Source organism: Rhodnius prolixus, unplaced genomic scaffold (genome assembly GCF_049639745.1).
Source record: "Rhodnius prolixus isolate KJV_2025 unplaced genomic scaffold, Rpr scaffold_27, whole genome shotgun sequence".
In the NCBI taxonomy this organism is placed as follows: domain Eukaryota; kingdom Metazoa; phylum Arthropoda; class Insecta; order Hemiptera; family Reduviidae; genus Rhodnius; species Rhodnius prolixus.
Genome location: NW_027411607.1, coordinates 685,891 through 700,630, shown reverse-complemented (window position 1 = coordinate 700,630; position 14,740 = coordinate 685,891). Strand labels below are relative to the sequence as shown.

General features: G+C 38.1%; 2 protein-coding genes across 2 annotated transcripts; both read right to left on the bottom strand.

Annotated features, from left to right (window-relative positions):
* Positions 1–3,194: 3,194 nt before the first annotated feature.
* On the bottom strand, positions 3,195–3,710 carry LOC141455153 (uncharacterized). Its single transcript, XM_074130011.1, has one exon. The coding sequence runs from the start codon at positions 3,708–3,710 to the stop codon at positions 3,195–3,197; it is 516 nt and encodes a 171-aa protein (XP_073986112.1).
* Positions 3,707–8,428, bottom strand: LOC141455152 (uncharacterized). Its single transcript, XM_074130009.1, has one exon. The coding sequence runs from the start codon at positions 8,426–8,428 to the stop codon at positions 3,707–3,709; it is 4,722 nt and encodes a 1,573-aa protein (XP_073986110.1).
* Between the last annotated feature and the right edge of the window lie 6,312 nt (positions 8,429–14,740).

Sequence of the window (14,740 nt, the reverse complement as noted above, 5' to 3'; positions counted from 1 at the left end):
TGTCCTAATAGCAGACACCCCCCTCCTCCTACAGAGAAATATAAATATATTAGAGAGCTACTGTGATCAATGGAATTTATCCCTTAATCTCAGTAAGTCCAAAGTTTTAGTGTTTCGAAAGGGAGGTCGTTTGGCGGCACGGGAACGTTGGCAGTATAAAGGTAAGGTAATTGAAAGGGTAAAAAGATACAAATATTTGGGAGTTACTTTATCTAGTCAGCTCTCTTTTCAAGAACATCTTAAAGAAAAAATCTCTACCGCAAAACTTGGTATTAATACAGTTTGGACTAAGTTAATTTCGCAAAATGAAGTTCCAATTCATGTTAAGTTTCAGGTTTTCAAGTCTGTATCCCGTTCTATTGCCTGTTTTGGCGCCCAAGTTTGGGGTCATGAAAGGTTCGAATTGCTGGAAAAATTTCAGCGTTATTTTATCAAAAAAATATTTCTTCTTCCAGCCTTTACTCCCAACTTCATGCTCCATATTGAGACCTCTCTAGATCCAGTGTTTTTGCATACTCTGAGGCTTCATATAAATTATTGCCTTCGTACTTTGGATCTCCCTTCTCATCGTTTGCCCAAGGTGGTGGCTCAGGAGGTGGTACGACAGAGGGTTTCGTGGTTCTCGTCTTGGGTCTTATTGTGCCAAAGGTATGCGGTCAACTTTGACTCTCAACTGACGAATAAGCTACTGTGGCGTGGGCAGCTCGATGATCTGCTTTCAGCAATAAAATCGTCTTACATCGCAGATTCTCTTAGTCGTGCAAAGAGTTCTGAACTGTTTCTATTGTATAGAGCTCTTATGGAGGTTGAGGAGGAGCCCAGAAGATTTTGCGCGCCTCACTCTGATGACAATATGAATTTGTCCGATTTGAGTCTATTGCTGAAAATTAAGGGTGAAATTTTGAAGCTAAATTCGGTTCCCTGTATAGAGAGGGATTATCAGGAAGAATTATGTAATACGTGTTTTTTCAGTAAAGAAAATCTTCATCACTTTTTAGTAAAATGTCCCGCTGTAAGTGATTCGAGAAAACATTTCCTTGGTAGTGCCACTCTTCAAGGGAGTGACATAGTGCAGATGTTATCCTTGACTCCTAATACTTCTCATGTTTATAACTTAAGTTATAAAGTTCATTTATTTACTAATATTTTCACTTCCTTATTTATATTTTAAGCACTTCATATAACTTCAAATTATTTCTATTTTTCTTGTATTTAATCTCTTATTTAAATTCTTTACCTCCCAGTAAAGATCAAATATGTATCTGATAATTATTTACACTATTCTTTATTTAAAATCCAGTATTTAATTTTATTGAGCAAAGTAATAATTTTTTATTGTGAAACAATTAATTTTTTCTTTTACTTTGACATTAATTGAGTTAATCTTGTTTATTTTGTTGAGATAATTTGTTATTTCAATGTCTAGCAAACTCTGGCAGACGGCGTTAGCCATGCCTATTAATACTGTTATAATTTTCTTTATTTTTGTATTTTTTGTACTTTTGTATTTTGTAAATAAAAAAAAAAAAAAATCATTTTTACTCATAATAACTTGACACGCGAATATCTCGCTTAATAATGCGGCACAAACGATGATATTTGGTAAATGGCCGGCACAAACGAATGATAAATAAAATTTTGAAAAAACCCAAAAATAAAAAGTGGCCAAACCAACTTGAGATGCGAATATCTCGTCTAATAATGCGGCACAAACGATGAAATTTGATGAATGGCTGGCTCAAACGATTAGTAAAAAAAAAATTTCAAATAACTAAAAAAAAAAATGAGCCCAGACTAAATTGACATGCAAATATCACGCTCAATAATGCGGCACATACCATGAAATTTGGCGAATCTCCAGCAGAAACGGGGCCAAAGAGATTGGCTAATATCTCGCTCGGTAAGGCGACACAAACGAAAATAACTTTAAATAATATAAAATAGTTATTTGTAAAGTTGTAGGTAAAAGAAAAATACTATTATTTTCTTTAATAGATAAGTATTTATGGCTAAATATATATCCATCAGCCGCTGTTGTATGCTGGCAGTTAGTTAGTTTAGTTCACCTAGAAATGCGCTGCTGGTGTCAGTATGTTAGTAACTGTTTTTCTTCAATAACATGCGTAATTTAGCGGCACAAATGATGATATTTGGTGAATCGCCGACACAAACTAAGCCCAAACGAATAGTAAAATGAAATTTGGAAAAATTTCTAAAAATAAAAAGTTATATTAATTTTACTTATAATAAGTTGACAAGCAAATATCTCGCATACTAATGTGGCACGAACGTTGAAATTTCTTGAATGGTGTTGCGACGGCGGGTAGAGGTCCTAAGAGGCCTTTCCTACTCCTCCGCCTAAATGTTCTGGTATAAAAGTAAACACCCACAATAAGCTATTTAGCTTATTGGGTTACCTGAGCGGACTGAAGGAACAGAAATTCAATAGTGCATTCTGTGATGAATTGCATGTATTTACAATAAAAAGGACATAATTGAATTGCTATATGATAAACCCGAAATAAAATTGTAGCTAAATTAATACATAATATAAAAGGATATCCTGTTAAATAACTAACAAACCAGAAATAAACAAACATCTGTGGAAAACCACGACAATTAATAGAGTACAATATATAACCAAAATGCACGTACAGCAAGAAAGTAATTAATGAATTACCTTATGAAAGTAAATGAATCCATCATGAATAAAGTTATTAAATAATGACAATAATTATTTGAATTAAATATGTGAGGGCGATAAGAGGTTAAAATGTATGTGCCCGTTGAGGTGAATTAAACTTGTGTACTTGGCCTGGCCGGAGTCGCTCTGTTGTGACGATAGTAAGTGCACTTACGTGGTTGTGGTTATTCTTCTTTGGTTTTGGCTGCTGCAGCTCTAAAAAATCCAATGATGGTCCCAATAAAGTAGAATAATTCATAGAAGGAAGTGAAAACTAGTCGCACAACGGGTGTTCAAACTAACCCCTTTTAGCCATATACGTATAATGTCCTCTGAGGTTATAGCGCGGCTACTCCCAGCCGCACGCACACCCCAACCACTCGTTTTCTCTTAACAGAATTCGCCCCCTCCCTTGCAATTGTTTACATAAAACTATATTCTTTTAATTTTAATTTTAATTTTGTTGTTTGGCCACAACATTCCGCCCACCAATTTTTGATTAAAAATTATCCTAACCGTTGAGAGGAGTTAGGGGAACCAATTTGGCAACCGGTCTCTTATAGATCCCTGAACCTGTTTTAATAGTGGCAACGCGGACTACACCGTCTTTGCCAGGATGAGTCTCAACAACCCTAGCCAATGGCCAAGTCCTTTGTGGAACATTGGGCTCTTCAACGATGACAAGATCATCAGCCTTTAAGTTAGCAGTATCCTTCGTCCATTTTTTGCGTTGCTGTAGCTGGTGGATGTATTCCGTTCTCCAACGATTCCAAAAGTGCTGCGCCTTTTGGCTTACTAGCTTCCAGCGTTGATGGAGGTTCTTGGTTTCTTGAATTCGCTCTTCGGGAGGTGCGGTGATGGGTTTGCCTATTAGAAAATGTCCTGGGGTGAGACATTCAACCGCTGCTGGGTCGGTTCCTAGTGATGACAAGGGTCTGGAATTCAGAATTCCTTCCACTCTGCAAAAAATGGTGGCCAGCTCCTCAAAGGTCAAAACACTTTCTCCAACAACCTTGACAGAATTCATTTCGCAGATTTGATCCCTGCTTCCCATAATCCCCCGAAGTGTGGAGCTGAGGGAGGGTTGAAAGACCATTGTATCTCTTGCGGCACTGTTGTCCTTAGGATTTTGCCTTGTGCTTCACTCGATCTCAAGAGTCTCGTCAATTCCTTTATCCGATTTGCGGCACCTATGAAGTTAGTTCCACAGTCGGAGTAGACATGCATAGGTTTTCCTCTTCTCGCAATGAATCGTTCGAAAGCTGCCAGAAAAGCTTCTGTGGAACATGCTGAGACTACTTCTAAATGTACAGCCTTCGTACTCATGCAAATAAAGAGACATAAGTACGCCTTGCCAGTGTCTGCCTTCCTTCTCATCGATTCCCGAATGCGAAATGGTCCACCAAAATCTACACCTACATGATCAAATACCTTACCTTCCGCCAGTCGGTATGCTGGAAGATTACCCATGACAGGTACTTGAGGTGATCGTGAGGTTCTGTAACACTTGATGCATCGAAACACCCTTTGGCGGATTAACTTTCTTACTGATACAATCCAATATCTCCCTTGTACAATTGCTTGCAATGCGGTAGGCCCTATGTGTGCGTGTAAAATGTGATAATGGTCGATTAGTAGCGAAGCATAATGACTGAAATTCGGTATTAGGTATGGATGCTTGGCATCGAATGGCAGTTCTGCATCCTGAATACGACCGCCCACCCTGATTAGCCCATCTTCATCTAGAAACGGGCGTAGTGAACGAAGAGCCTTAGACTTTGCCATCTGGATTTGATCCAGCTCATCCCCAGCTCGGTAGCAGCTTTGCGTGATTCTTATGCAGCGCTTGTTAGCTTCTCTAAATTCTAGGACAGAAATCGGACCTTTCCTTCTGCCTTGGTAGTTGATGAACCGCAAAGTGTAAGCCATACTGCGTACTAATTTATTGAATGATGAGAAACGTTGCATCCATGCAATAAATGGGTTCTCTTCTGCTACGATCAGCGTAGTAATCTCTGTGTCTTTTACTTCGGGGAGATCTTCTTTGAGTTCAGGTTGCACTATCGGCCAGTCGTTTTCTGAAGTGGAAAGCCATGCAGGACCCGCCCACCATAATGGATGGTGAGTGAGTTCATTGGGAAGTAAACCGCGAGAACTGCAGTCAGCTGGGTTGTCTTGAGACGCTACAAAGTTCCACTGGCTTCTAGTCGTGAGTTCTAATATTTCCATAACCCGATGCGCCACAAAAGTCTTGAGCAAATGTGGAGGATGTGACAGCCATGCTAAAACTACCTGCGAGTCAGTGAACAATGTAGCCCGTTGAATTCCAAGCTTAGTCATCACACTCTTACATGACTGGAGAAGACGAGCTAGTAGTAGTGCTCCACACAGTTCCAAACGGGGTATAGACATAGGCTTGATAGGCGCTAACTTCGTTTTGGCTCTGAGCACATGTACGTGGCACCCGGAAGTTGTAGTAGCATGCAAATATAGTACAGCGGAATAACCTCTTTGCGATGCGTCGCTGAAGCCGACTATCATGTATGAAACATCTTCAATTGAGGTAATGCAACGAGGGATCTTGATGTCTGATAAGGAACTGGTCTGTGCGAGAAATGTCTTCCACTTAGCACAGGTTGTGGGTGGACCGAGTTCATCCCAATCGCAGTTCGATTTCCACATTTCCTGTAAAATGACTTTGGCGTAGAAAATCACAGGAGATAGATATCCAAGGGGATCATACATTCTTGCAATGGCGGATAATATTGCCCTTTTGGTTGGATTCCATGGTGGAGGGCAAATTTTATAGGAAAAGATATCTTCCGAAGGATGCCACTGAATGCCCAACAATTTAACGCCTTGAATGTCTTCATCGGATAGCTGCACAGCGGAAACTCCAAGCTGAGAAGGCTCTAAGTTTTGCAGTAATTTAGGGCAGTTACTAGCCCACTTACTTAACTGAAAGCCACCTTTTGCCAGCAATGCAATAAGTTGGTCTTGCAGTTGGATGGCTTCTTCCATCTTGTTGGCTCCCGTCGCAATATCATCGACGTATATATCTTCCGAAAGCGCCTTCTTTGCTAAAGGGAATGATGCTCCTTCATCCGTGATAAGTTGGTGGATGGTTCTTTGGGCAAGAAATGGTGAAGCTGTTTCTCCATATGTGACTGTACACAGTTCGTATGTCTGGATCGCTTCGGCGGAAGTAGACCTCCACAATATATGTTGGAATTTCCTGTCCTTTGGATTAACAAGAATTTGTCGGTACATCTTAACGATGTCTGTAGTGAAGACTACTTGGTGTGTGCGAAAATTAGTAATAACCTCTCCAATATCCAGTTGAAGTTTTGGCCCTACATACATGTGATCATTTAACGACCCCTTTGCAGTCCTACAAGATGCGTCGAACACTACTCGCAGCTTCAGCTGACTGTTATTAAGTTTCAAAACAGCATGATGAGGTATTATGTAGGCTGAAGTATCGGCTGGAGCTACTCTCATGTGACCTAAGGATATGTAGTCGTCCATGAATCGGCGGTACTCCTTCTCCAATTGAAAATCCTTGGAGAACTTCTTCTCTAAGTTTAAAAAGCGGTTTAGAGCCTGCGCTGCTGGATTCTCGAGATCCACCATGGTTTCCTTCAGAGGTAATGATACTACATACCTACCGGACGGTAATCTGTAATGTGTGGAGGCGAAATGGTCTTCACAGAACTTCTCCTCTTTAGATAAGAGTTGGCGTGGTGGAACCTCTTCCACCTCCCAAAATTTTGTCAGAGCATCCTTTAGCTGTTTATCATCTTGAATGAGAAACACTGAAGTTTCCTGGGGTGAAGGAATATTTCTTACTGGACCTCCAATTATATATCCAAATATTGTTGGTATCAACCGAGGAACTTCATCACTAATCATAATGGGTCGTCCAGTAATTATATCGTAAAATAAATCACCACCTAACAGGAATTCTACTCGACCTGGATTCCAATACTCTGGATCAGCCAAAACATATTTCTGGAAACAAACCTGCGTCGACGACGGCAGGGCTACATGAGGAAGATCTCCTGTTATTCTTGGAACAACAATGGCTTCAGTTTTAAGTAGGAAAGAAAAGCTGGCATTACCAGTTGGGCGGAGTTTACAAGGAATCTTGCCTAGAATATTGTTCAAGGGTACTTGACCTATACCAGAAATATTGTCACCACATGGCTCTATTTGTAATCCAAGTTTCTGGACGCAGCTTTCAGTTATGAAGGAATGCTGACTTCCACTGTCTGTGACAATACGGATACTTTGAAATGTACCACTAATATCTTGGATGTCGATCAAGGCAGTACCTAATAAGACTTCACCGCGCTTGCTAAGGCTACCTAAGGCAATTTCACTCTGTGGGTCTGCAGCTGGCATAGTGCTACGAGGATGGTTCTCTCCGATGCTAGCTTGATGCAACCATGAGTGATGTGCTTGTCCACATGTCTGGCATCTCCTGGTGGAAGGGCAATTTTTACTTAAATGTTTTCTGGAAAGGCAATTTGTACATCCTGTCCAATCCTTTAAAGATGCGATTTTCTCTTCTGCGGACATCTTCCTAAATTGGTTGCATTGGTACAGCGTATGACTAACTTTACAAACTGGGCAATTAAAGTTTGGAGGCGTACCCTTAACATTAAACTTCTGCTCCCTAAATCCGGATTGGCTAGATCGGTTGTCTACCAGGAATGAACTCTTTACTTTATTGCCCAAGGAGACTGGACGATTGGCGTTGTGATGTTGGACGACCTTAGGTAAACGTTCTTGCACAGGATCTTCAGTGGCCAGATCTTCTGACCTCCATTCGACCCGAAGAAAGTCGAGGATCTGCTGATAAGTAGGAAATTCAGTAGCAGTATGTTGTTTCTCGAAGGCTCTTCTAGTCTCTGGGTCCAAGCACCGGAGAACAAGATAAAATAAAATAAATTCTCCTGAATGGGGGATTTTCAGCTTCGCGAAGGACTCTACACATTCGCCTACAGTCGACAATAGATTTTTTAATTCGCTAGCTGTGGGTCGCTTTCGAAAGGGTGTAAAGCTCAGCATTGACTTCAGATGGTTCGTTGCTAATCTCCGTTTATCGTTGTAGGTGTCATTCAGCAACTTCCATGCTTGTGCGTAATTTCGCTCTTCAAGTTCAATGCCCTGAATTAATACTAAAGCTGGACCTTTAAGGCATGAAACAAGGAAAAGAAACTTTTCCATATCAGAGACGCAAGCTTCATCGTGGACAATTGAGCGATAAGTATCACGGAACATAGGCCATGCTGCTTGAGATCCATCAAATTGTGGAAGATTGATCTGCGGCAATTTACTTCGCAAAGTGCGAGACTCATTATAAGATGCCGAAGGTTGAGTGGTATGGGCTGCGGTGGTAGGAAATCCAGGAGTGGGGTTCATATGATGTTCATAGATCGCAGAGGCTTCATAATAATATCTCTCAATGGCCTGTTGCAGTCCCCTTTCTTGTTGGGTAGGGAAGGTAGAGGTAAGTTCCCAAGTTGTTATCAACTGTAGAAACCGATCCCATGATTCATTGAAGGAATCAAAATATGTGTCCAACTTCTTATACATTCCCTTAAACAAAAATAATTGAGACTCATCCGAGGCAATTAGGCGTCCTTGTTCAACAATCACCTTAATTTTGTGACCTAAACTCTGAAGTTTAGTCTTTAAAGAAGTAAATTCAGTTACCTGTTCCGGATTGAGGTTTTCCATTTTATTGAAGGGAGTAGAATAATCCCAAAATAGAAAATCCCAAACAACAAAAAAAAAAGAAACGGAAGAACGAATAAAAAACAAGATAACTAAACAACTGAGGAAAGGTAAAAATAAAATTAATCAATAAGCAAAATGTTAGGCCAGTAATATAATGCGCCAGAAAATAAAAGCATGAATTATAGCTTATATTAATGTTCAAGCCGTAGCTAGTAGGTTTGCAAATACATACATTATCCACAGAATAAGCTTCAAATTTTCTTAACAGAATCGTGTCCCTGTTCGGGCGCCAAAAAATGTTGCGACGGCGGGTAGAGGTCCTAAGAGGCCTTTCCTACTCCTCCGCCTAAATGTTCTGGTATAAAAGTAAACACCCACAATAAGCTATTTAGCTTATTGGGTTACCTGAGCTGACTGAAGGAACAGAAATTCAATAGTGCATTCTGTGATGAATTGCATGTATTTACAATAAAAAGGACATAATTGAATTGCTATATGATAAACCCGAAATAAAATTGTAGCTAAATTAATACATAATATAAAAGGATATCCTGTTAAATAACTAACAAACCAGAAATAAACAAACATCTGTGGAAAACCACGACAATTAATAGAGTACAATATATAACCAAAATGCACGTACAGCAAGAAAGTAATTAATGAATTACCTTATGAAAGTAAATGAATCCATCATGAATAAAGTTATTAAATAATGACAATAATTATTTGAATTAAATATGTGAGGGCGATAAGAGGTTAAAATGTATGTGCCCGTTGAGGTGAATTAAACTTGTGTACTTGGCCTGGCCGGAGTCGCTCTGTTGTGACGATAGTAAGTGCACTTACGTGGTTGTGGTTATTCTTCTTTGGTTTTGGCTGCTGCAGCTCTAAAAAATCCAATGATGGTCCCAATAAAGTAGAATAATTCATAGAAGGAAGTGAAAACTAGTCGCACAACGGGTGTTCAAACTAACCCCTTTTAGCCATATACGTATAATGTCCTCTGAGGTTATAGCGCGGCTACTCCCAGCCGCACGCACACCCCAACCACTCGTTTTCTCATAACAGAATTCGCCCCCTCCCTTGCAATTGTTTACATAAAACTCTATTCTTTTAATTTTAATTTTAATTTTGTTGTTTGGCCACAACAAATGGTTTACAGAAATGTTCAAAAAATTCAAAAAATAAAATGGCCAGACCAACTTGACATTCTAATATCATGCTTAGTAATACAGCACATACGATGAAATATGGTGAATCGCCGACACGAAGCCCAAACGAATGGAAAAAAAATTTTGGAAGTAACTTAAAAATAATAAGTGACCATTCCAACTTGACATGCGAATTTCTCGCATAATAATGCGGCAAAAACGATGATATTTGGCGAATCACTGGCACAAAAGACGCCAAAGAGGTTGGCAAAAATAAATTTTGAAAAAAGTTCCAAGAAAAAAGGTGTCAGTTTTTGTCATATAAACTTGACACGCTAATATCTCGTTCGGTAAGGCGGCAGAAACGAAAAAAACTTTTTATATTATAAAAATAGTTGTTTGTAAAGTTGTAGGTGATAGAAAAAAAACTAGTATTTCCTGTAATAGATAAGTATTTATGGCTAAATATTGTAAAGTTTTTCCAAAAACTTTACTTACACAACTAATGCCTGCCACTAGTTATTAAATAATATGTGGGTTTGTTAAATAATAAAACTCGCTAAAGTTGTAAGTAATAACCTGGTTTATTAACACATTACCTTTACTCACATTAACATTTACTAGCAACTAACGCTATTCATTACAGTTACCATTTACAACAGTTTTCTGTTACTTACTCTCTATGTAACGCCACAAAACTGTTCCCCGACTGACCACTGGTCCGCACTGCACCCAATTGCACTAGTCTCGGCTACACAAACAAAGCTCTACTCACTAACTGACTAACCGCCTGACTAGCTACCACTGAAGCACTCCGCAACACTGACTCTCTCAAACTGTCACTTCCAAAGTGTCTCTCCAAACCAACGTCTCTCCAAGACTCACTCAAAACTAACTGATTAAAACTGATTAACAACTCTAAAAACTCGTTAAGAACTCTAAAAACTGACTACTCCAGCTGTGTCTGCCTCCTTTTAACTGCGTGCCTCCCTCCAACTGGGACTGCCCTCCACCAACTCTCTGAGCATAAGTTTCCACGCCCTCCTGACGTTCATTGGCTGGAGAAAACATACTGCCACCACCTCAGCTGGGGCCGCCCTCCTCCTACTCACTGTCTCCCTCCTACCTGTCAATCACTGGCTGGGAAAACACATATGCCACCACCCCAACTGAGGCCTTTCTCTTAGCTGGCTTTTACACAGGTCACTAACTCCTTGAACAATCTAGCCCTTTCCTTTCTAGTTCAGATAGAGACCGGCCCTTTTGTCTACACAGTGGTGGCCTGATACCGACTTTGGTCGCTTAACCCCTAGAACAATCTAGGCCTTTCTTCACTGCCACAGGTAGATACCGCCCTTTTGTCTACACAGTGGTGGCCTGATACCGATTTTGGTCGCTTAACTCCTAGAACAATCTAGGCCTTTCTTCTATGCCCAGGTCAACTTCGTTACACTATGTACCCATCAGCCGCTGTTGTATGGTGGTAGTTACTTTAGTTGACGAAGAGATGCTGGTGTTAGTAACTGTTTTTCTTAAATAACTTGCGTAATTTAGCGGAACAAACGATGATATTTGGTGAATCGCCGTAATAAACTATTCTTAAACGAATGATAATTTTTTTTAAAAAAAACTCATAAATAAAAAGTAACCAAACCAACTGGACATGCAAATATTTTACCTAATAATGCAGCACAAACGTTGAAATTTGGAGAACCACTGGCACAAAAGAGGCCAAAGGGATTGGCAAAAGTGAATTTTGAAAAAAGTTCTCAAAGAAAAAGTTATGTCAGTTTTAGTCATATTAATTTGAAACGCTAATATCTCGCTCGGTAAGGCGTCACAAACGAAAAAACCATTTGATATTATAAAAAGAGTTATTTGTAAAGTTGTAGGTAAAAAAAAAATATTATTATTTCTTGTAACAGATAAGTATTTATGACTAAATATAAATCCATCAGCCGCTGGTGTATGCTGGCAGTTATTTACTTTAGTTCACGTAGAGATGCGCTGCTGGTGTCCATACGTCAGTAACAGTTTTTCTTTAATAAATTCCGAAATTTAGAGGCTAAAGCGATGAAATTTGGTTAACCGCCGGAACAAACTAAGCCCAAATGAATGTTAAATAAAATTTTGAAAAAACACAAAAATAAAAAGTGGCCAGACCAAATTGACATTCAAATACCTCGCTTAATAATGCAGCACATACGACGAAATATGGTGAAACGCCGGCACGAAAGAAACCCAAACGAATTGCAAAATGAAATTTGGAAAAAGCTAAACACAAAAAGTGGCTATACCAAATTGACATTCGAATATCTCGCTTAATAATGCAGAACAAACGACGAAAATTGTCGAATAAGCGGCACAGACGATGACAAAAACATTGCCAAAAAAAAAAGAAAATTAGAAAAAATTAAAAAAAAAGGTTGTATCAATTTTACTTATATTAAGTTTACACGCGAATATCTCGCTTAATAATGCGGCACAAACGAACAAATTTGGTAAATAGCCAGCACAAACGAGGACAAGAGATTGGCAAAAATTTTTTGAAAAAACTCAAAAAATGAAAAGGTATATCATTTTTACTCATAATAACTTGACACGCGAATATCTCGCTTAATAATGCGGCACAAACGATGATATTTGGTAAATAGCCGGCACAAACGAATGATAAATAAAATTTTGAAAAAACACAAAAATAAAAAGTGGCAAAACAAACTTGAGATGCAAATATCTCGTCTAATAATGCGGCACAAACGATGAAATTGGATGAATGGCCGGCACAAACGATTGGTAAAAATTTTTTTTCAAATAACTAAAAATAAATGCGCCCAGACTAAATTGACATGCCAATATCTCGCTCAATAATGCGGCACATACCATGAAATTTGGCGAATCTCCAACACAAACGGGGCCAAAGAGATTGGCTAAAAGAAATTTCGAAAAAAGTCTAAAAACAAAAAGTTATAACAATTTTTGTCATATTAACTTGGCACGCTAATATCTCGCTCGGCAAAGCGACACAAACGAAAATAACTTTATATAATATAAAATAGTTATTTGTAAAGTTGTAAGTAAAAGAAAAATACTATTATTTCCTTTAATAGATAAGTATTTATGGCTAAATATATATCCATCAGCCGCTGTTGTATGCTGGCAGTTAATTAGCTTAGTTCACCTAGAAATGCGCTGCTGGTGTCAATATGTTAGTAACTGTTTTTCTTCAATAACATGCGTAATTTTGCGGCACAAACGATGATATTTGGTGGATCGCCGACACATACTAAGCCCAAACGAATAGTAAAATGAAATTTGTAAAAATTTCTAAAAATAAAAATTTATATTAATTTTACTTATAATAAGTTGACAAGCAAATATCTTGCATACTAATGCGGCACGAACGTTGAAATTTCTTGAATGGTTTACAGAAATGTTCAAAAAATTCAAAAAATAAAGTGGCCAGACCAACTTGACATTCTAATATCATGCTTAGTAATGCAGCACATACGATTAAATATGGTGAATCGCCGACACGAACGAAGCCCAAACGAATGGAAAAAAATTTTGGAAGTAACTTAAAAATAATAAGTGACCATTCCAACTTGACATGCGAATTTCTCGCATAATAATGCGGCAAAAACGATGATATTTGGCGAATCACTGGCACAAAAGACGCCAAAGAGGTTGGCAAAAAAAATTTTTGAAAAAAGTTCCAAGAAAAAAAGGTGTCAGTTTTTGTCATATAAACTTGACACGCTAATATCTCGTTCGGTAAGGCGGCAGAAACGAAAAAAACTTTTTATATTATAAAAATAGTTATTTGTAAAGTAGTAGGTAATAGAAAAAAACTAGTATTTCCTGTAATAGATAAGTATTTATGGCTAAATGTATACCCATCAGCAGCTGTTGTATGGTGGTAGTTACTTTATTTGACGTAGAGATGCTGGTGTTAGTAACTGTTTTTCTTTAATAACTTGCGTAATTTAGCGGAACAAACGATGATATTTGGTGAATCGCCGTAATAAACTATGCTTAAACGAATGATAATTTTTTTTAAAAAACTCATAAATAAAAAGTAACCAAACCAACTGGACATGCTAATATTTTACCTAATAATGCAGCACAAACGTTGAAATTTGGAGAACCACTGGCACAAAAGAGGCCAAAGGGATTGGCAAAAGTGAATTTTGAAAAAGTTCTCAAAGAAAAAGTTATGTCAGTTATTAAAATGGTTCTCTCTCTCTCTCTCTCTCTCTTTAGTCATATTAATTTGAAACGCTAATATCTCGCTTGGTAAGGCGTCACAAACGAAAAAACCTTTTGATATTATAAAAAGAGTTATTTGTAAAGTTGTAGGTAAAAAAAAAATTATTATTTCTTGTAACAGATAAGTATTTATGACTAAATATAAATCATGCTGGCAGTTATTTACTTTAGTTCACGTAGAGATGCGCTGCTGGTATCCGTACGTCAGTAACAGTTTTTCTTTAATAAATTCCGAAATTTAGAGGTTAAAGCGATGAAATTTGGTGAACTGCCGGAACAAACTAAGCCCAAAACACAAAAATAAAAAGTGGCCAAACCAACTTGAGATGCGAATGTCTCGCCTAATAAGCGGCACAAACGATGAAATTTGATGAATTGCCGGCACAAACGATTGGTAAAAATAAATTTTCAAATAACTCAAAAAAATAAAGTTCCCAGACTAACTTGACATGCAAATATCACGCTCAATAATGCGGCACATACGATGAAATATAGCGAATCACTAGCACAAAAAACGCCAAAGTGGTTGGCAAAAGTGAATTTTGAAAAAAGATAAAAAAATAAGTTAGGTCAGTTTTTGTCATGTTAACTTGACACGCTAATATCTCGCTCGGTAAGGCGTCACAAACAAAAATAACTTTATATTTTATAAAATAGTTATTTCTAAAGTTGTAGGTGATAGAAAAATACTTTTATTTCGTGTAATAGATAATTATTTATGGCTAAATATAAATCCATTAGCCGCTGTTGTATGCTGGTAGTTATTTTAGTTGACGTTGAAATGCTGGTGTCATTATGTTAGTGTAACAGTGCTGTGAAAGTAGTTGCTATGTTTATTAACCACAGCTGTGGATTTGGTTTGAAAAATGATTTTTTTTTAGGATTTTGTCATTTA

Bases quoted from the DNA above. Each gene is read 5' to 3' on its own strand.
- LOC141455153 (XM_074130011.1), bottom strand. From the start codon at position 3,710: ATGAATTCTGTCAAGGTTGTTGGAGAAAGTGTTTTGACCTTTGAGGAG.
- LOC141455152 (XM_074130009.1), bottom strand. From the start codon at position 8,428: ATGGAAAACCTCAATCCGGAACAGGTAACTGAATTTACTTCTTTAAAG.